This window comes from Apteryx mantelli, chromosome 2 (genome assembly GCF_036417845.1).
Source record: "Apteryx mantelli isolate bAptMan1 chromosome 2, bAptMan1.hap1, whole genome shotgun sequence".
In the NCBI taxonomy this organism is placed as follows: Eukaryota; Metazoa; Chordata; class Aves; order Apterygiformes; family Apterygidae; genus Apteryx; species Apteryx mantelli.
Genome location: NC_089979.1, coordinates 121,695,551 through 121,717,905, shown reverse-complemented (window position 1 = coordinate 121,717,905; position 22,355 = coordinate 121,695,551). Strand labels below are relative to the sequence as shown.

Here is a 22,355-nt window from a genome sequence, read left to right as displayed (position 1 = left end):
TCAAATCTAATAAGCAAAAACTCTAATTTCTTCAGTTTCATTAAATATCAAAGCATTGCTGAGCTCTGCTACTGATATTTTTTTCCTAATATGCTGTTCTGCAGTGGACAATTTTCCTTTTCCTAAAATTACAAGAAAACATTTTTTGTGGTGTTGACTTGAAACTTTTGTACTGTAGTCAAGTTTTATGACTTTGCTTATGTCTGTGCTCTTGTTCATGCTCTTCTTAAAGTTGTTTCTCCTTTCTTTGTCAGCAGGAACTAGGCCTGCTTAAACTGTAGCTTGGTGAGTAGAAAGTAGGAGCAAGGAGTGACATTTATCTGGAGTGATTATTTTCTCACCAGGTGTTAACAGAAATGAGCTACAGGATTGTGAATATTCATAACTGTTAGGATATCTGCCATCACTTTATATGTTATTGCAGAAAGTGTCTTCTAAGTTGCTTATCCAGACCTTTATTTATTATTGCAGATGGTATTGCATAAAAATAAGCTGAAAACAATGCAAATTACTATTGAAAAATATCTTTTAATGGCATTAGTACAGCATCACTCTGGTATGTATTGTTTGATATGAAATGTTAGTGCTTCCCTTCCTTAAGAACTTTGGTTTTGTTTCTTAGGTTGCACGTCTTCAACAAATCCCTGATGGTGACAATGAGACAATGATTCCTGTACTGTCTTCAAAAAAAGCAAGTGAATTGCCAGTTGATGAAGTTGCAAGCATTCTGCAGGTAAGTGATTTTGCATCTTTTACATGACTGTACTTGTTACCAAATGATGTTTGATATTTCTCGAGGACAGATCTTTTTCTTAAAGAGAAGCCCATGCATTATCATGCAGCTTGATATTAACTGTTGGCTACTTCTAAATGCATGTTGTTTTTTAAATTGTTACTTGAAATGCTCTAATGCTTTTGAGAAAATTGGGTATTTTGTGGGGGAGAGTATGATTCGACTTGAAAATGTTTGGTTTTCTGTATGTTTTGAAGATTGCTTTTTATTAATAAAACTCTTAGAGTCAATTCTTCCTATAAACTTTTTTCCTGTTTTTCATAGCTATTGCCTCAGTTTTTCTATGGATTCTTTAATATATTTTGGCAGCCTCTATCTTAAGTGGGGGAACAGGATTAAAAAAGCTACCCATCGGCAGATTTACAAACCGTTGAATCTGTGTTGATTTCCCAGATAGATGGTCCTTTTTGTTGTTTCCTGTATGCTTGACTACCTGAACAATACACCATGGTAAATGCTTGCCACTGACAACCCAAGACTTTGAGGCTATTGCTTTCATTTGACTAACTGAACTCCTGACATAATCCTCAAGAGTTTGAACTGTGCCTACGGTTTGGCTTGCTGAAGAGATTTCTGCAGGGAAGATCAGCAGTCATTTAGAGCTTTGAAACAGCATCTGCTTCTGCATTGCTTCTGTGAATATTTTGTTGAATCTGTTATATACTGGCAAACCTAGTTTTAAAATAATCATTAGCTAGCTTTTATTCTCATACACACATTAGTACCAAGCTTGTCTTTCTGATCTTTTATAATCTAAGGTGATATATTTTGGTGTTGGAATTTTGTATGAAATACAGCCTATCAGTATTATCATTGACTGTGTACTATTCTTTGTGTATTTTAATAGGCTAATCTTCAACATGGCTTAAAAAACTGTGAAGTTTGTCATAGACGGGCATTCCATGGATGGAATGAATTTGATATTAGTGAAGATGAACCACTGTGGAAAAAATATATTTCCCAGGTGAAGATTTTCGTCCTTTCTTCTTTTGTTTTAACACAGTGGCTCTCTAATATGTTAAACATGTATCTTTAAATACATTTTCCTCTCTATTAGTTTTCATGTGCATGAACATATTCTGATAACAAAGTGGGTAAGCTCTACTAGAATGATGAGTTATGACTTCTGTGATTTATATCTAATTTACCTATTGCAAAAGTTTTTTAGATTCATGTCAGTGTTTTAATTACATGATTTGTCCTTGAGTATATATTCATAACTAGAATGTTGCTGTTTGTAACTAGTGTGAGGGCAAGAGAAGCAGAATAAAGTTCCCTGTAGGCAAAGGCTTGAGCATGAGCTGCCCTCTGTTGTCAGTCGTAAATGCATATGACTGAATGTTGGTTTGTGTTTGACTGGAACATAAAGTACAATTACCTTGATGGATCAAAGGGAATTTTAAAAAGCAAAACCACTGCCTTTGAAGTGAGGGTGAGGATGAGGCCAGCCTTGATTGTGGTGTTAAGCTGAACTGGCAAAACTCAAGTGTTAAATTTCTTCCTATTGAGCTTGGCTTGTTATATATGTAAGCCAGTGCAGCTTCTCTGAATGATGGGGAAATGTGACTTCTTTCCTGAATCTGCTGTACCAAGTATGGCAACTTTCACACAGTTTTTTTTTTTTTTAAATGAACTTACAATATTAAACATTTTGGTCAATATTTTCTGTAACTTGTCTGAGCAGCAGTACAATTAAGTTCTAAATTAAACCCTGAAGTAATAGATGGTTAATTCTGGAGAAACAGTTTTGCATGAAGTGACTGTGGAGATATATTCAGCTCTCTGCTGATGACAGGAGTGGGAACATCATTATATATTGCTATCTTCTGGCATTAATGCTTTTATTTTTCCATGGCTAGTGTCAATTAGTCAAGTACATCAGAACACTTCTAAAATAGGTTATCCAAGCCTATTTAAGTAGGGTTTGTTAAGATATGTATTTGCTGTAAATGTGCTTATCATATGTGCTCATAGAATGTCCTTCTATTTAGAGTGTAGGAATGTTCATAAAAAAAATTTTTTTTTAATTAAAAATTGACTGTGTTGGCAACCAGCTGTTATGTAAAAGCAAGATTCTTTGTCACTTTACCCTTAAAAATCTAAACTAAGTGTATGATTTAACAGGAAGGCTTGTATCTTGGGGGCGGGGGGGAAGGAGAACCCAAAAAACAAAAAAAAACCCCAAGGAAATATGAATTGAAAGTTACAAAACCTATTGCCGCCTTGATAATGATAAGTTGCTGGGAACAAGTTCTGCCTCTTATCTCAAGGACATTCTGGATTTTTTTTGTGTTGAAATGCAGTACAAACAAGTACAGAAAATAATTTATTTTCTTCACCTTGAGAGAATACAAATCAAGAAATGTAAGAAACAGTTTTCTCCTGATATATATTGAATATGGTTCATTCAGGATCTTTAATATTTAAAAAAAGCAAGCTTGTTTAAGTAAAATCTGTGAAATAACTGTACAGAGTCAGATTTCTTGTACTGATGGCTTAGATTTTAATTACAGAATAATCCCTCAAATGCAGCAGATCAAATGTGCTTTGAGGGAGAGGTAAAATGGTCATTCTGTCTGAAAATTGCTTAATTACTGTTCTGTTTCCTTTCAGTTTAAAAATCCCCTTATTATGCTTCTCCTGGCATCTGCTGTCATCAGTGTTTTAATGCATCAATTTGATGATGCTGTCAGTATCACTGTGGTAAGGAACTAAAATTTATCTTCTTTGAGAGTACTTCTTGAGAATGGATGTCCACACATTAACATTCGCAGAATGCTAATGTAGGATAGTATCATTTGATTCTAATTTATACTAGCATTAAATCAGTTGTTAAGCATATGACTGGATTTTGTTTATTCTTGACTGATAACAATAATACATACCAAAATAAATATTACATTAACTAACAGTTGAGTTACATATTTAGTCTTTCATTGATGGTTGAAGCATCAGTAGTTTGTTTCAAGAAGCAGTTTTTGGTGTCTTCTAATTTTTATCTTAAATTATGGATTAAATTAAAATTGTAACCAGCATAAGTTCCTTTAAAGATGTAGTCCTTTTAATTATGATGAAGAAAAGTGGACTGCCTAGAAATAGCAGAAGACAGAACCTGAAATAATGAATTTTGTAGGAATTTGCAGTTAAATATCCTGTTAAACTAGTGAGCAAATAAAGTACCGCTAAACGTTTGTCAATACAAATGATGCTGAGAAGAAAATGATCCCTTTAGCCTTTCGGGGGAAAAGATAATAGCGAAGAATTGGGAAGCCCGTATGATCAGAAGCAAGCTTGAGAAGAATGTAATTGAGCTGGTTTTTGTCTTGGCCGACCTCCTTGCTGTGTATGCTGAGGAGTTTTACTTCTGTAGTTAAGGTAACTGGAGCTTTGCTCCTAGCCCCTCTTATTCTTTAGAAATGTTAGCTTTCTCTGGTGGAGAAACCATGCAGTTTCTCTAAGTAAAACCATGCAATTTTGAATTTGAGTATAGTGTTTGGAATGTTCTGTCGTGTTAAGAAATGTATTTAATTGTTGCTGTGGCTTAAAGTTGAATTATTTCCTGTTTGGTTTCCTCCTTGGTTAGTGCTACTAAGTCTATTATTTCTTATCCCTCTTGAGCAAGGCAATGAAAAGAGAAGACCACAGTTAGTATAAGAGAGCCATAATTTCTCTATTTTGTGCCACAACTTAAGGAGGGTGCTTTAGTAGTCTCATGAACTTTGGTGTCTAAAAATACAGAGAATAAGTGCAGTTGAGTTAAAGTTCATTAACTCTGTGGGTTTGTTTTGTTTTGTTTTTCCTGTGTCTTCTGGTTAAGCCACCATTTAGTCTTGTCGTTGTTAATGCCCGTTTGTTTTTTTTTTGTCAGCTAGTGAAGTTTCGTTTTAGTTTCCTTTCAGATGATGGTGCATTTTTCCTGTCGCTGTATGTTTGTGCGCAGAGCCTTAGCAATAAAAGTGATATGCTGTTGAAGATTAATATAAATGTATTTTAAAGCTGTGTGATGAACTGGACTAGAGAACTGATTCAGGTTAAAAATTACATGTCTTTTCCCATTTGAGGGATACTGATTTCTTGATGCAAACCATTTCACATACACACAAACTCAGAGACTGACATGAGGCCAAGAATACATGGCTGTGGCAGGTAGTGTGAACTGTAGAAAGAAAGTAACATTACCCCTGAAAGAAATGTGTGTGTAACCATGGTGAAAACATGCTGTGGAAAGATGGAAAATATATAGTTATTAACTACTATTCATTTGGTAAGGCTAATGTTAGTGTCACAAACAAGGCAGACTTGTTGGTTTTGTCCTTTGGATTATTCAAGAATTTTGCAAAAGAAAGTTTTCTCTTGCAAAATGATCATATCTTGATGATTTTTTTAGTAATTACAATGTGTACTTTAAAAGCTTAATTACGGATTTTGTACTTTTAGTATACACTTGTATCTGTAAGATATCTGTAAGAAATGAGTGTAACAAAACTCAATCTGAGACTCTATAGAAGGGGAAGATGATACTTCAAACAAAAACTGATCTCGGTCACATTCATTTTCTAATAGATTCTAATAGCTCACTCACTGTCACATCACATGCTCGCCAGCCCCATGATGTTTATGTTGAAGTGCCTGTGTGCGGCCAGGATGGCTTGCAGGGGAGAAGTGAAGGCTTGCTATTCAGTCCTAATTAATTTTCTCACCAGTGAGGTACTGGTGTGGGTTTTTTTTGTTTGTTTGTTTGTTTTTTCTTTTATAGCCTTTTTGTTTGGGATCTTGGCTGTTTGGGGTCTTCTGTCTCAGTGTCTTGTCTCAGTCCTCTGGAGTTTTGGACAGAGTCTCCTTGTTCTTTTCTTTTCCTTATGTGGATGTTTTATGGCTCCAGTCCTGTTCTTCATCTCACTACCCTATTTCTAGTCTTGACACGGGGGGGGGGATCTTAACCTTTCTGAATCTGATTATTTGAATGAAGCTGTGTCTCTGATGCTCGGTAGCAGTTAACGCATCATTCCTTTAACCCTTGTTCTGTTGTTTCATTTAATATTTTTGCCCTCACACTTTCATACTTCGCTCAGACCAATGTTTTTATTTTGGTTGCAGATCTCTGCTGCTCTGTTTTGCTCATCTTTTAGAAATGCAGATCAGAGGTTATTTCCCAATCAGTAGAACCTTTTCTTCAAAATCAGTATTTACTTATGAATTTTATTTTTTTATTCAGGTTCTTGGAAGTTGCTAGTGCAGATGTAAAAGACTTTTTGTTTTTTAAGAAACTTGAGGGAAATATCCAGTGATTTTGAAAATGAGAAAATATGTTTCCAAACCATATTGTTAATGCATGCTAACAAATATGATTAAGCAAAAGCAAATATGATCACTTTAATGGCTATTTGGAATTCTTTTATCTTACCTGCTTTGTTTTCTTGCAGGCAATAGTCATTGTTGTTACGGTTGCCTTTGTTCAGGTAAGACATCTGTTGTCCAAACAAGATTAGTGCTTTTATATAAACTCTTTTATTTAATAAGACTGAAGTAGTTGTTCTGATGCATTGTGCAGCTGTGAATGGTTGAGTAAAGTGCTCTGTGCTTTGATCCAAGCCTTTTGCCTTTTCTAAAGCGCATGATTTGTACTGCTTTAGCTACAGTGACATTTATGCATCCATATGAGTATTATAGTCAACCATAAAAGAGTACTTGTATAGAACACTCAGATTAAACAGTGTTGAACTACTCTTAAATATTTCATTTCACAGCAAATAGATTTTAAATGTGTGGCTCTGGCTGCGATTTTGTATGGAAACTTTACAAAATAAGTTCTTTCAGTCATTTTCTAAGCCATAAAGAAGTTGTTTTCATTCTATAAATAGCCAGCCTTAATACTCAGTATATAAACAAAAATTGCTTTGTGTTTGTGCTCAGTATCTTTCTTTAATTTTGTAATCTGCTTTTTGAGGTTTGAGATAAGTTATACTACCTTATTTCTCCAGGGCTTAAGAGTATGAACACAGTATTTTTGGTACTGCTGACATGCAGTAACTTGCTAAACTGTGGAACTTGATCATGTCTGAGCCATGAGTTAGAAGCATTACTGCAAGTATTAAAAGGCCTGAGGGAAAATGGGAAGAACCTTTGTTAACCTTAAGAAATGCATGTAGGCAAATTCTTAAATTTGTAAAATTCTTAATGTTTGAACCGTATTTGTTGTTTAAAGTATCTAATACGGAACTGTTGAATGGCATCCCTTAATGATTCTTTGGAATGTTACCTTAAGACAAATTACTAATAAGACAGATTTCAGTAGATGCGGATTTATCTTAGTGTTGTTTAATTTTTGCCTGTTTTAAAAACATTCTGTGCTTTAATTGTGCGTTTTACTGTGTCTGCAGGAGTACAGATCAGAAAAATCTCTTGAAGAGCTTAGTAAACTTGTGCCTCCAGAATGCCATTGGTATGGAATTGTCTGTTCCTTCAGTCCTAAATTAAGTAGTGTTAAATTTAATCTGAATCGAGTAGGTTCTTCAAAAACTTACCACTTTGATATCAAGTTGTTATACTGACTTAAAACATGTTTTGCTTGGAGCCTAAAATATTGTTCCACCACGTTGCCTGTTGAACTTTTCAGATGACATTACTGATGTAACTTAAGTAGCAAAACAGAAATCTTATTTGGTTGACTTCTAAAACCAGTAACATTGCAATATGTAGTCAACACTTTGAAAGCTTTTCTCAGACAAAATGCCAGAGAAGACATTCTTATGCACTTTGACTTCATGTTTTCACCTACAGCGTACGAGAAGGTAGGGTGGAACATACGCTTGCAAGAGATTTAGTCCCAGGTGATACAGTCTGCCTGTCAGTTGGAGACAGAGTCCCGGCTGATCTACGATTATTTGAGGTATATACCTAATATACTGTTTTAACATTTAATAACTTCTCTTTCCCTCTGTCCCATAAAAACAAAAGATGGCCACTGAATATTGAACAACAGTAAGTATTATTGTTCGGAACTCACAACTATTTAACTATTTTAATAGAAATTTCAAAGTAATTCAGTTTCCAAATGTAATTGCTTTGAAAATCCTCACTTATAACAATATTTGTGGTTCCTGAATGTAGGAAATGACAGAGCAGGATTTTTTGCAACTGTCTCAGATCTTGTTGAATTTTATGTATGTTATGCATTCTTGAAATTTTGGCTTGAAGAATACTTTTAAATGTTAAAGAAGTTACAAAATGATCATTTTCAGTCTGAATTATGTGACATCTGGCTGCTGTTTGCAGCTGATTTTGAATCTTTACTTGCGTTAATCTTTAGGGTATAATTTCACTGTTCTCTGATAATGGAATATTAAAATAAATACTTGTGAAATAGTGCCAATGTAATCTTTTTCTCTCTAAGTCTTCTAGTTTACCAAATATTTGACTAATAACATTAGCACTGCTGGAAGTGTCTGAGTGGAAGCAATAGCACTATAAACAGTACTTGCAAATTCTCCAAAAACAAAGTGGAATATGTATTCCTCTTAACTTTGATTTTGGCTAAAGAATATCACGTTGCTTTTCTATCAAATTTTGGGCATCCTGTGGATGATGATGTATCTGGGCCATCGTGTTAAAGTAATTTCAGGACAAGCTGAGCTGAATTTCTTGGAAGCACCCACAGCTGATACTGGATTAATCATTGCTGGTTTTATAGACAAAGCCTCAACCAACTAGTTAGTTTCTGAGACAAGTTTGTGTCAGTCCTGAAAGTTTGTCTGAATCATTGGTAATGTAGCCTGTACTTTAATGTTTTGCTGGATAGTAGCTCTTTTTATTTGTGACTTCAAACATTTTCTCCTTCCCTTAGCAACTATACAGTTTCTGCATGGGTGTAAAAATGTATTGTAACAGCATCTACTGTCTTGCTCATAAGCTCCTAGTATGCTATGGTAGTAACACTCTTGCAGCTCTCACAATGGGAAGCAGAAGGGGAATTGTATGTTTTTATAGACTTGCACTAGATGAAAATTTGCACTGTCTTTATCTCAACTATTGTTGCAAACTGTTTGAGAGTAAGAGCATGCCATAACCTCATTCTAGCACAGGAAATTTCTACCCCACAGTTGGGGATTTTTATATATGCACATACATATATATATACACATACATATGTGTATATGTATATATATTTATTTTTATGTATGTATTTTAAATCCTATGTGGCGGAATGTGCATGGCTTGTCTTAGGAATCTGAAGGCCAATCTTTTTGTGAAAAGACTGACCATGATCATCAGAAAAGTATGATACATTTATTTATATTCCCATATAAACAGCGTCTTTTACACTACAAATATGACAAAAGGCAGCAGATATTTTCAGCTTGAATGTATAATTGGAGAGAGTATGAGCAACAGAATTCATGTATTTTGTTCTGGTAATGATTTACTGCCAAAGCGGTCAATTCTTAAAGGCTTCATGTCAGATCTTCATGAGAGAGGAAGGGAAGGGGGAAGCAAATTTACTTTCTGTACAGGATATCCATGAGGATTGTATGTGCATTTTTGTTTGAAATGACCTTGGGGGGTCAGATTGTCTGATTTTTTTTTTTTTCCAGTCTGAAATGGCATTTTTGGTCATCTGGTGTGTAAAAGGTGAATACATCACGTGTTTGGAATTGCTTTTTCTTTCTTTTAAATAACTTTAATATTACATGCTGTGCATAGGAAAGAGGCTTAGCTCAAATCAAGGTAGATGTGCACTGAACTCCTAGAGAATCGCCAAAAAGCTTGGCAGTGGTATCAAAAAGGTTAAGTCTGCACTATTTATATAACTTGATACAATCTTAATTTACGTTATCATGTACTTTTTTCCCTTTTGCTCCATTCAGCATGTGTGTGGTTTAAAAGGCAAATGGGATTTCACCCAGCTTCAGCAATTTCAGCTGTTTATTTTCCTTTCACTCCTGTGTTTTACCCCATGCATATAGAGGGACAGCCTGAGGAGCTCGCTCAGACAAAATACCACTTCCTTACCAGGTTACACTGGATGTAGCCTGATAGTTGTATCTTCATATCATACAGCTCTAAGAAAAACAAGTGCCTGGAGGGGATTAAACATTATAATTTTATTTAGACTGGGAGTTGGTATTAAATTTGTAATGTTAACAGTGCCAAATATATAATTTTTGCATTGTAAAGTTTCAAGGATGAAGTATCGAAGGTAATGACTCACAAAATCATGTGCTGTATTTAAACAGTCTTAGAACAGTGTGCCTGGTTTCTTTCACGCTTGTATGAACAGATCACAGAATCACAGAATCGCTGAGGTTGGAAGGGACCTCTGGAGATCATCTAGTCCAACCCCCCTGTTCAAGCAGGGTCACCTAGAGCACATTGCACAGGATTGCATCCAGGCGCGTTTTGAATATCTCCAGAGAAGGAGACTCCACCACCTCTCGGGGCAACCTGTGCCAGTGCTCTGTCACCCTCACAGTGAAAAAATTTTTCCTCATGTTCAGATGGAAGCGTCTGTGTTTCAGTTTGTGCCCATTGCCTCACGTCCTGTCACTTGGCACCACTGGAAAGAGTCTGGTCCCATCCTCTCGACACCCTCCCTTCAGATACTTGTACACGTGATTGATTTTCTTTTCCATGTATATCTTTAATTTACATTTTCTTCTGACAAAGCTCAAATTTCCTGTGAATAAGCATATAGCTTAACAGCATTAGCTTTTCTTTAATGTCACTTGTTTTGGAAAAATTATCTTATCCCCACCAGTCCCCACCTGTTAGTGTGATGTGGAAGAGGGACATGAAAAAAATTACACAAAGGTCATCTTCTCAGATAAAGAGCTAAATCTCTCAGCATATTCTAATTGATGATACTGTTGTAGAAAATTGCAAAAATGGTAATTAAGCACTTTGCAAAAATGATAATTAAGCACTTTGCTTTCTGAAGTCTTTCATGAATGTGAAAAGAAATTTATTGGACTAGTCTTGGGAGAGGTTAATCCCATTTTCCAAAATATGATGTTTGAAAACCTTTTCTGGCCTAAAATTGCTGTACATTAATGAGCAGTCCATCAAGTTTTATCTTAATCCTCTCTAAAGCTAGAGCATTACATGCCTATAGCAATGTAGGCTTTGAACAAAAATCCTTTTGGGAGTGATGATAAACAAATGTTTCAAAGCTTAAGGCTAAGCCTGAATAGTAACGCTGTGGCATCTTCATACTGTTTCAGTTTGGAGTCTGAGGAATGCATCACTGATAGACTATTATAGAACTTTCTGGGATTAATCATTCTTAATGGTTTTGATTTGAAAAATTCATTGCGGTTTTTGACAAGTGTCCCTTTTCCTTTATTGATACAGCACCAACCTTTTAAAAATGGGTACTGCCCTGGTAACTATTTGAGAGAATAGCAGGAATTAGAGGGATTTGACTGATCAGAAAGCACTTTAGTAAAGGTACTATCCTCTTTTTAACATTGACTAAATTATTTTTGATCTCTCAGCCTATGTTCATTCTGTTGTCCAGCTAGAGCTGGAGTGTATCAGATTTGACATGCCACTAAGAAAAAAATGAAAAAAAAAAACCAACAGAAGAATAACCCCGCTAAACTACTATCTATACTATAGATCCAGTAGATCTATGATCTACTATAGTGTGCAATGTAACTGACTTGTATTTACTCTTTGCAAATGTTACGCTTTCAAAGAGATTTGGCAATTGAATTTTATTGTGCATCCTTTAACACTGTTTTCCTCAAGGAGATTGTCTTGAGATTTAGTGATTTGGTCACAATTACTGGCTTTATTCTTTTTAATAATGCAGAATTACTTAGGACTTTGTGTCTACAGATGTTGTGATTCAGGCTTTTTTGTACTTTAAAGGATATTCAATACCCATTAAAGTCAATAGAAGTACTTAGAATTATGTCAGTTGGGGAAAGACATTTCTCTTGGATTTAGATTTTTACCAGATACTTCTTTTTTTTGGCTTTGTGTTATATTTATTGCAACCAAATCTTGTTTTTCCCTTTTTTTTTTGTCTATTGGACATAGCTAGTTAGCTCTGAGGGAATAATCCCTTTTTTCTTGTCTTTCCTTCTCTGATTCTGCCCCCTCCTCTCCCCTCCCCACCTGCTGCCAAAAAAAATGCAATACCTAAAACCAAAATATGACAGCCTTTCTGTTCCTGCAGTCTACCTTGACTGTTGTCTGAATAGCATTTTTCCTACTGAGACTTTATGGATGAAAAAACATTGTATAAAATAGAATTTTTGTTAGCCAGTTCTTAATGGGCCGTGATAGGTGGAATGATGGGGAAAGTGGACAGAGAATTGAGGGAATGATAATACATATGTACATTTGCATTCCCAGTTAACTGGTTTTTTTGGTGGTGGAGTGCATCACAGTTGCAACCTCTCTTGACTGTTTTATAGAAAAACAATTGTGAAGATAAAATTATGAATAAACTTTGACTTTGTAAAGCAAGTGCATTGCTGCAATATTCTGTGCAAGTGCTTGTTCATATGACTTTTTTTACTTGCTTCATTGATCCTTACAACATGGTTGATATTGACGTAAGGTTTCCTACCATATGAAGAAACTGGATATAAAATTTTTAATCGTAAATGTCAGGAGATCTTTATTATCACTTCTGACCTTTTATAAAAGCTTGTTGTCGTGCTTTTTACCCAGTCTGTGTATTTTGTTTTCAAAGGCTGTGGATCTTTCTATTGATGAATCTAGTCTCACAGGTGAGACAGCTCCTTGTGCTAAATCTACAGCTCCTCAGCCAGCAGCAACCAATGGCGACCTTACTTCAAGGAGCAATATTGCTTTCATGGGAACACTGGTCAGATGTGGAAAAGCAAAGGTAAAATTATTAATGATAAGGAGGAATATTCTGCATGCTTTAACTGTTTGAAAGAGTCAGTTCTTGTTTTTAAAGTTTGCCTGTTCGTTGATGAAAGTACTTTAATGACTACATATACTTTGATTCTAGAGTAATAGAAATGCACCCTTATAATAGAAATATGGATGACTTTTAACTCTCTGATATACTGCAGCACTTCTCCCATTAGTGCTTTTTCAGATGCAGAATCTTGCTTGTTTAGGGCCAGGAGTGCTCAAATCTGTAGGGGAAAAAAGGATCAGAAACTCTCTTATCTAGGATGTGCGATTAGGCTTCTAGAACAACATTCACATATCAGAGTTTGAAAATCCGTAACTAAAATCCTGTTTTAGCTAATGTTAGATAGCTGTTTCACTGAGTCATTACTGATAGTTACTAAATACTTTAGTACTGTACAGAATATAAGTTTCTGTTTCATGGAGGTGAAATGTTTTTTGGAAAAAAATACTTGCGCTATTTGTGCCAAGAGGTAAATTTATGAGTAAAATTAAGGAAATTCACAGCAGGCTGTTTGCCCACATTTGAGTCAAAGTGTCAGGAATCATCATTAACAAAAAAATTACACTTCAGAGTAGAATTCACTTTATTTTATTTTTTTAGGGTATAGTTATTGGAACAGGAGAAAACTCTGAATTTGGGGAGGTTTTCAAAATGATGCAAGCAGAAGAGGTAAGAGTAAATATTTAAAAGCAAGGCATACATTGTGTAAATATAAACTTCATTCATTAAAATTGTGTATTTTTGAGATCGAGTGAGTTTATTCCATAGAAACTTAGTTAAACTTAATTATATTGCTTTTAATATTTTCCTTTCCTCTAGTGAAACAAATCTGAGCTCTTAAACATGGAAGTTGTAATTGAATTCTGTGCAATAATATTTTTAGGTCAGCTATGGATAATTTACCTGTTAAATAATGTTCTGAACCTATTCAAGGATGAAACAAATCTAATTACAGTTCATGGAAGTGTATTTTTCAACTGGAAAAGGGGAGGGATTTGTATGGCAGATTTGTGCATTGCACACATAGGACTCGGTTCTCCCTTGATTAGTAGTGTAGTTTAGGATTATGCATGTGCCTTCTGCTGCTTCATGGTCTCTACCTTACCCTTCTGAGGTTGGGAAGGTTCCTTTGACTTGTGGATACCAAACTCCCACCATGATTTTGTTTTTTGCAGTACTCGGGTCCACATTGAAAGTCAGACCCCTGAGTGTGTGTTTGTGGGACCTCCTAGCCTCTTCTCTGGCTGCCTGACCAAAGTAGGATCATAGGGTGACAGTCTTGTCTGCAGTTGTCAGGGCGAGAGCTGGCACAGTATGCAGCACTTTTTTTTTTTTTTTTTTCCTTCAAATACCTACATTTCTGAAATCTGCCAAAACAGAGCAAATAAGAGCAGTAGATGTTGTGTTGTGTGCCAGCCAGGAGCTCACACTGTTATCTGTAGTGCCTCACTACCATCTTTCAGGGGGATACTGCTCTCCAGTCACCTGAAGTGGAACCCACATTAATAGATGTGTGAAGAAAATATGATTATGTGTACAATAGTATTTACTTTGTATTGTAACAGCTATAATTACTAATGAAAAATAAAACAAAAAAAAAGTATGTGAGCAATCTACATTAAAAAAAAAAAAAATCTGAAATACCAGAGGGAGGGTTGTTTTTGTAGTGTTAATCTTACGTGTAATGTTTATCTTATCTTGTTTTAAAAGTTAATTTTGAAGGTAAGAGTGAATCAAACTTGATACCAGCTGATACAATAGAGCATACACACTGTTTTTTCCATAACTTGTTGAACAAAGATTTTACAAAGACCCACTTTTCTTGTTTTTCTTCTGCATGTTTCCCAAACTGTAGTTCACCATATGTTACTATTAAAAAATAAACTTACTCTCTTGATTTTTTTATTAAAGTTTTTGCTTTGTCTCCTCCAGAAATTAATTTTTATTGTTTTTTTTTGGCAGCAGAGTGTTTAAATATTTCCATAGTTTCGTATTTGGCTAATTTTTCATTTCCTGCAGATAGTTAGCAAATTCCTCCTGAGATATAGTTGGCTTTTGGGTGCTTTAAGGCCTATGTAGGCGTTGAAAAGTCAGTTTTGTTCTTGTTATCTAGAACTTCAGTTTTGAAGAAATGCATTGGTTTTTAATTGACGTGGCTTTTCTGAACGTCTTTGACCTTTTGTATTAGGTTTGGTATAGACACCACAAAGCTTCTGAAGAATTTCTAATAAATTTTTCATTCCATTGAAGTATTCTTGAATCTTCTTGAATTTTATACAAGAGTGAAACAAAGTAGCCCTGTATGTTTTCACAAAGTAAACATACATTATAACTGCATTTTAGTCACTGACAGTGTTTTGAAATTTGCACACCTGGAAAAATTTCTGATACAATTTATACTTGTTTAACATGTGCTTGTTAACTGCTTCATGTTTACCTTTCACCAAGGCTCCAAAGACACCTCTGCAGAAGAGCATGGATCTCTTAGGAAAACAGCTATCCTTGTATTCCTTTGGTATAATAGGTAAGAGAATCTTTGTAAAATAATTATAGATTATTATGTAATCCCTATGTCTTCCTTGATAAACTGTCTTGTGTTCTGATTCAAGATGACCATGAGTGAGCACCTCGCTGCTAGTATGATTGTGCAACTAGGCTGGCAGAAACTTTCTTCACTTTTGCCATGCTGACAAAATTATGCTCCAAAAGTGAGGGAAACAAAAATACTGCTGAACCCCCAAATTTAGATCTTTGTAATAGCATTGTGATAAGCTTGGGGGGGGTGGGTATTGTGGTGTGTGGTTTTTTTTGTTGTTTTGGGTTTTTTGTTTTGTTTTTGAAGCTACAGTGCATACTGGTATTTATTAAAACAACTATTTTGTTTATAGGGATTATCATGCTGGTTGGCTGGTTGCAAGGAAAGCATATCCTTGATATGTTCACAATTGGTGTGAGGTAAGATTTTTTTTTATATATAAATAGCATAGTTCATCCATTAAAGCAAGTATTTGAAAGCTAATGATATATAATATGCTTGCACACAGACTCTACTTTTAAGTTCAGATAGGTGACATAAAACAAAAATTGACTTTGTGCTGTAAAAAGGCAATGACTGTTCATGCTCTTTTTAATGATGTGGTATGTACTTCTCAGTCTCTCAAATCATGCAGTTGTGTGGTGATTTCTAAGTGGTTTTTGGAAGGTTGATAAACAGACAATGAACAAAGTTGTATAATTTAAATTTCCATCACTAAGTAAATAAAGAAAATGCAATTTTATAAGTGGCATTAGACAAAACTTGGAGTGACTGGAAGTCTTCCATCATGCGGTAGTTCATTAGCTTGTTTTCTAGAATGTTATGGCAATTTAATCCCAGGGTGTTGTCTGTCGAGAATAAACCTGAGTTTAGATGATCTAGCTCTACTCTCAGAAATGTGTTAATGACATGGACAGTGCACAGGACAGTGCTGCTTCAAGAAACAGACAGGATCAGACTATGGAGACTTGCATTAAAATAGTGAGCCCCTTGAACTGCATCTTTGAGCATTGTATAATGAGTTATCCTGATCTCATTTACACTGTTGCCAGCATTTCTGGTGGCTTGGGGGGTGGGGGTTGGAGAGGGACAGGAGGTGTCTCCAAAGGACCTGTGCCATTCCAACATTTAGCATACCACCATATCATGATCTGGAAGTGACAGCTGTGGATCACTGATCACTTGAAGTGGTAGCATTTCCCAGACAGACTTGTTCAGTGCCGACTACCCATGTTTTTCGCAATCTGGGCTACTTTACGCAGTCCGAATTAGTATTTTGTGTGTGCAAAACACTTACAATTGATTTTTTTTCTAAGCTTTCTTCATACTTTTGCACAAATAATGAGAAGTGTCTAAGCATATTGTTGCTATCTTCAGAATGTGCATTTTGCAGTGAAAGGTGTATGATGAGAATCAAATGGCAGCTGCTTCCTCGCACTTTTAACCTTGCTACACAAACAAAAAGTTCTTGACTGCAAGCATATCTTTACTATGCATTAATGTATGACATTTTAAGGCAAGATTTGTATGTTTACTTTCGTTTCAGTTTGGCGGTAGCTGCAATCCCTGAAGGACTACCAATCGTGGTAACAGTGACATTGGCCCTTGGTGTAATGAGAATGGTCAAGAAAAGGGCTATTGTGAAAAAACTGCCTATTGTTGAAACTTTAGGTATGACCAGACTAACTTAGGGATAATATTTTGATACGAATGTTAGGAAATTAACACAAAGTTGAAGGTATCTGTTAATGAGTAGCATTAAACAAGTGTTTTTTTGTTTTGCTAGCAATGTGGTGATACTTTAAAAACACCATTTCTAAACAGAGTGCATTTTACACAGAGAGTTAAAATTCAGCTATATGTTTGTGGGCCCTACGACTGCTCAGTTTTTGAACTGAGATGTAACCCAGTAAGAGTTTGTGGGTTAATAGCATGTCACACTAGCAATACTCTAAACTGTTTGTGTGAAAGGATGTGTGGAATGCTCTCTGTTCACAGTGGAACAATGAAAATTTTTCAGTGGAAATAATTTTAGCTTGCTGTTAAGAGGTTTTTATTAAATAACATACTTGTGAAATGTTTTTTAAACTAACTTTTTAGCATAAATTTATGAATAGTGTTGACAGTTGGAAACAAATGCAAATATGAGTATTAGAAAAAGTTTTGTAATCAGTATGTGCCCTCAGTCTTGCTGTTCCTATTAAAACTTAATTAAAAATATTAAAGCTTAAAAACGTTCTGTATGCAGTTTCAATCATGAAACATTTAGCGCATTGGACACAAAAGAAATAATCTTTTTCTGCTGTATTTTAACTTTTACTGTGTTTGAAGATTGAAAATACTTTATTTCTAATTTCTCTAGCTGAGTTTCATTAGTGCTGCAAGGTTTTCTGTTGGTTTGGAGAATACCAGCTAGCATTCAGAAAAATGTCAAGAAGCTGCAACACTTTCAAGATGATTTTTTTTCTGAGTTAAAACAGCATATACAAATTTCACACTTCTGCAATCTTTTCAGTCTCATTAAAACTGCAGTTTTAGTAGTAAGTTATCATTTTTGATAAAGAAAAACTGCTGTAAAGCAGGGTCTTAAGTTTCCTCCTCACCAGGAGTCTTAATTGAGACTTCATTTAACGTAGCTTGAGATACAGCAATATAAAAATAAGGAGGTAGTGAATAGAAGCATTTCAGACTATTTGTGTATTTGGAACTTTGTCTAATAAATCAAAAGAACCTTGCATATCTATTCATAAGTAGTTGCATATTGGCTGTCTGTGAAAAAAGAAAATGGGATTTAACATTAACAGTTGCAGTATTTCTAGAGGGTTTTTTTGTCTTGAATATTTTTGTCCTCATTAGCTACTCAAATTGTTCTAAACAGTCCTTGTCTTACTAATTGGTTCTTTCAGGTTGTTGCAATGTAATTTGTTCAGATAAAACTGGAACTCTCACAAAGAACGAAATGACTGTAACTCACATTTTTACTTCGGATGGGCAGCGTGCTGAGGTATGTAGTGAGATTAGACTTTAATTTTGGCTTTTACTTCTGTATGTATAGATTGCATCAGCTGAAATAGTCCTGAGTATTGCAGGTAAAGTGCAAGTTAAGGAAGTGTAAATTTGTTGTATCAAATCCTAGTTTCTCAACTTCTGGCTAATCCTGTTTGTCCATTCGTTCAGTATTTCAGTCTTTGTCTCAGATGTGTTATTCAAGCCTTCCGTAATTACAGAAGAATTATTAGTGTAATATGTAATGTTCGTATAGCTCTTCGTGGCTGTAACTTCTAATAAAAGGCAGATGGCGAGGTTCATTACAAAGGCAAATTGAGAGATTTGATGTTTTTCTTCAGTATGGAAAGTGAGGCTACTTTTCTGCTGTTACAGGTGTGTAAAATAAAACTTGCATATTAGGAATATTTAGAATAGAAGTATCCAGCTTTTGGCTAAAAAACCTTAATGTATTGTGTGAGCACTTCATCCCAAGAGCATACTATCATTCTTACTCTTCCTAATGAATGGAACTGGAAGTAGGAGCAAGACGTGAAGCTGTGGTTGCTGAGGTTGGGGAGTTGCTACAAAGCCTGAAGTAAATGCAAAAAGGAAGAAAAGCAAAAGCAGTAGGAATGGAAAAGAAGCAAGGTGTGAAACTAGATGTAGTTTTATGGGAGTGTATTTTAAACATTTTCTTAAGTTCTCAAACTGTTTTTATTCAGGATTTTATTCGCTTTACAGTTAACGGAAAGTCTTGTCATTGACTTTTGTAAGAATGAATGTTGGAATTCTTTCTTACTCTTTCCTGATATTTACCTATGCTTATTTATACTTCCAGATATTTATTCTCTCTTCTTAGAAATCTATGTAATTTATATAAATCTATCGATCTATCTATCTATCTATATATATATATATTTTTTTTTTTTTTACTGCTAACATAACTTGTTTACCTATGGGTAAAATCAGTTCCTTTTTCCTAACTGAAAGATAATTTGAAATGGCTGTCAACTATATTAGGTACTTACACTGTAGACCTGAACTGAAGACTTGATTTTAAGATCCTGATGAGATGCCTACATGTTATGCATTAAAAAGAAAAAAATACGTTTTTGTTTTCTTTAACATCTCTCAGGTATCAGCTGAGAGGCTGTTTACCTAACTATGATTTTCTTCCTTATTCTTGGATGAAAGTAGGACTCCAGCTCTGTACTTCCATTCCCCTGCAGGGGTATGCATTATTAACTGGGATGAATGAGGATGGGAGGAAGAAATTAGAAACTCCTGCACCTTCCCCTCTTCCCCCACCCCCCAAAGGCTGCAAGCATGTCCTAGGCATGTCCTAGTAGAGTAAGGAAACAATGTACACTGTGTTTTTTTATTTCTGACAAGGAATAAAATTGCTACTCTTAAGCTTCTTCTGAATATAAACTGCTGAGTACATTTGAAAATCAGTGTCCAAATGTATTTCTTTGAAGAATTCAGTTGTCTTAAGAATATTGATTCCTTAATCTCAATCTGCTACATTAGAAGTTGAGTAGGAGACTCCATTCATACTGGGCAAAATCAGCCATTATGAATGGTCTTGTTTTACTTTTTTTATATTTATTGTAAAAAGCTGAAGTTCAAACAATTTATGAACCCAGTGAACATTGCATTTTATACTCCCTTTGGCTGTTTGTCTTACAGGTTACTGGAGTAGGGTATAACAGGTTTGGAGAAGTGATACTCGATGGAGATGTTATCCATGGTTATAACAACCCATCCATTAGCAAAATCGTTGAGGTGAGATCTTGGCACAGAGAGATGTGTTTTAATCAGTGACTTGGCACAAGAGTTGTGTACGGTATTTACTTGTGTTCTGTTTTTTCTTCTCCCCTTCCCTTCCTCATCTTTTAGGCTGGTTGTGTGTGCAATGATGCTCTGATTAGAAACAACACCTTAATGGGGAAGCCAACAGAAGGGGCTTTAATTGCACTTGCTATGAAGGTGTGTACTTGATGGTGCTTTTTTCATTTTTGGCAGGTGGGAACTTTGTAGAAATGAGGGGGCTTTTTTTTTTTTTTTTTTTACTTTTTCCTGTCACTTGTGCTTCCTAGGTTTTTATTGCAACTGCTCATCTTCTGTATATGTTTCTTACCTGTTGGAAATATTTGGGCATTCTGAAAGATGAGGAAGATATTCAATAAGCTATTTAGAACTGAAATGAAGTCTTTAATTGTACTTGTTTTGCACACACAGTACTGTTACTCTGCCTGCCACAAGCTAATTGACCTGTTGAATATTAATTGTGTTGTCTTTTTCCAGTTTTCACCAGCAGCAGTGATAAGTGGATAACTGATTAGTAAATACATTGGTACTTTTTGTGGCTGCAGCATTTAAGTGTTGGACATAGGCATTTTGAATTGTGAATACTATGGTTAAATACGGCTTTTATTCTGTGACACACCTGTTAGAGCTACTGAGAAGTGTGGCAAAGAATCTTAGTACTTGATTTTTCTGTGACTGTGAGTAAACTTATAAAAGATACTACAAGATGAATGCACTGGAGTATTTCTTTCCCCAAGTAACTGGGACACAGGATGGATGTATTTTCTTGCTGAGATTCATTGTAAGTCTTCAATCTTTGACTGGAAAGGACCAGAGTGATGTTATTTTGCTAAGAGCACACAGGAATAGAGAATGGGAGTGTGTCTCATATCTGTTGCTGGCAGGGGAGGTAGTGATATTGAACATGTTGTGAAGCTCTTTAAATACTAAGATCTGTTTACAGCAGACTGCTGCTTTTGCAGCTTCTTTAATCTGTATTTTTTCTTGGACTTGGTTAAGGCTAGAGCATGGAAAGTGAGTTGCATCTGGGTTGCGGAAAGAACAGCATTCAGGATGGAAATCCATTTTATCTGACTTGTCTGGAGTCTTCATAGCCAGTGAGTTTCAGTTTAAAAGTTTAGTGGATTCTGACAATTAAAAAAAATCTCATTTCAGATTGAATCCTGTGAACTACAGATCAGTGGCTTGCCCTCTCTAGATTTTGTTGCAGTCTTCTGTTATTTTCTAGGTCCTTTAGCAGAGAAATTATATAGAAACAAGATAACAGAAAAATGCTTTGATGCTACTACATCTACTACATAGATGTAGTGTGTTTTGTCAGACCAAGAACTACATTGTTAGCTGTTGCAAGACTTATGTTTGTGAGATGGTTGTAATCTACAAAGTATTTAAAGATCCTTGGATCAAAGTTACTGTATAATCTTAAATTGTCTGATTTAGGCTGAAGCCTGAAAGAAGCTTCCAGGTTTTTTCAGTGCTAGTTTGTCAGAGGTTTCTCTAAACTGGAACAGAATGCTCAAGAGCACCTTTGGAGCTTGCACCGATTTCTAACTAAGTAGCGATTCTTAACTAACTCATCTTAAAGTCCAACAAATTGTTTAGCTGTTTGAACACAGAAGGTCCTGACGTTATGATACTTGTTCTGTTTTATACAGATGGGTTTAGATGGGCTCCAGGAGGACTACATAAGGAAGGCTGAATATCCCTTCAGCTCTGAGCAAAAATGGATGGCTGTTAAATGTGTCCACAGAACACAGCAGGTAAACTTCCATCGCTGTTTCATTGTGTATTGGCTGTGTTGCGTTGCTTTCTGTAGAACAGTTATGAATACTACTTAATGTCTTCATTTTTCATCTCAGAGGTTAGTGGAAGCTAGCAGTGCAGTTCACGGTCCTGGGAATATCATTTGATAATAGGCCTAGTTTCAGTTTCAAGTTCTGAAGTGGTGACTAAGAATCACAAGAAATTCTTTCTCTAGAGGCATACGGGGAAATTATGTTCAGTATTTTGATATCCTAGACTTTGAATATATATCTGACTGTTTTCTTCCTTCTCCTTCCCCCTCAAACAGCTAAAGCAATTCTGTCAGTCTTCTGCTCTTTCAGGGCTGCAGAGTTGCATAATGAATTAAGAGCAAGAAGATGCATGGATGTTTAATAGTTAAGCTTTCTTTTGTTTGAAAACACAGGCTTTTTGGTTTTGATGTTGCCAGCACATTCCATAGTGTTCAGCGGGGTTTTTTTTCTTTTCTTTTTTTTTGGCTGTCAGCAGTGTCCTGGATTATCAATACAGGCCATTCTTTTAGCCTCTTT

General features: G+C 35.4%; 2 protein-coding genes across 5 annotated transcripts in view; one reads left to right on the top strand and one right to left on the bottom strand.

Annotated features, from left to right (window-relative positions):
* ATP2C1 (ATPase secretory pathway Ca2+ transporting 1) overlaps positions 1-22,355 on the top strand; it is a 52,836-nt gene that overhangs the window by 15,859 nt on the left and 14,622 nt on the right. For all 4 annotated transcript variants that reach the window (XM_067291404.1, XM_067291406.1, XM_067291405.1 and 1 more), the window contains exons 3-17: positions 623-733; positions 1,641-1,757; positions 3,407-3,496; positions 6,217-6,252; positions 7,174-7,235; positions 7,574-7,682; positions 12,495-12,650; positions 13,290-13,358; positions 15,138-15,213; positions 15,578-15,644; positions 16,772-16,896; positions 18,132-18,229; positions 19,903-19,998; positions 20,113-20,202; positions 21,699-21,803. In XM_067291404.1, coding sequence (XP_067147505.1) covers positions 623-733; positions 1,641-1,757; positions 3,407-3,496; positions 6,217-6,252; positions 7,174-7,235; positions 7,574-7,682; positions 12,495-12,650; positions 13,290-13,358; positions 15,138-15,213; positions 15,578-15,644; positions 16,772-16,896; positions 18,132-18,229; positions 19,903-19,998; positions 20,113-20,202; positions 21,699-21,803 — 1,407 coding nt within the window. The remainder of the gene's footprint in view (positions 1-622; positions 734-1,640; positions 1,758-3,406; positions 3,497-6,216; positions 6,253-7,173; positions 7,236-7,573; positions 7,683-12,494; positions 12,651-13,289; positions 13,359-15,137; positions 15,214-15,577; positions 15,645-16,771; positions 16,897-18,131; positions 18,230-19,902; positions 19,999-20,112; positions 20,203-21,698; positions 21,804-22,355) is intronic.
* The window catches only part of ASTE1 (asteroid homolog 1), a 43,240-nt gene continuing 24,543 nt past the window's right edge, over positions 3,659-22,355 (bottom strand). Inside the window, exon 4 of the mRNA XM_067291410.1 lies at positions 3,659-3,882. Within this exon, the coding sequence (XP_067147511.1) occupies positions 3,855-3,882 (28 nt within the window). The 3' untranslated portion in view covers positions 3,659-3,854. The remainder of the gene's footprint in view (positions 3,883-22,355) is intronic.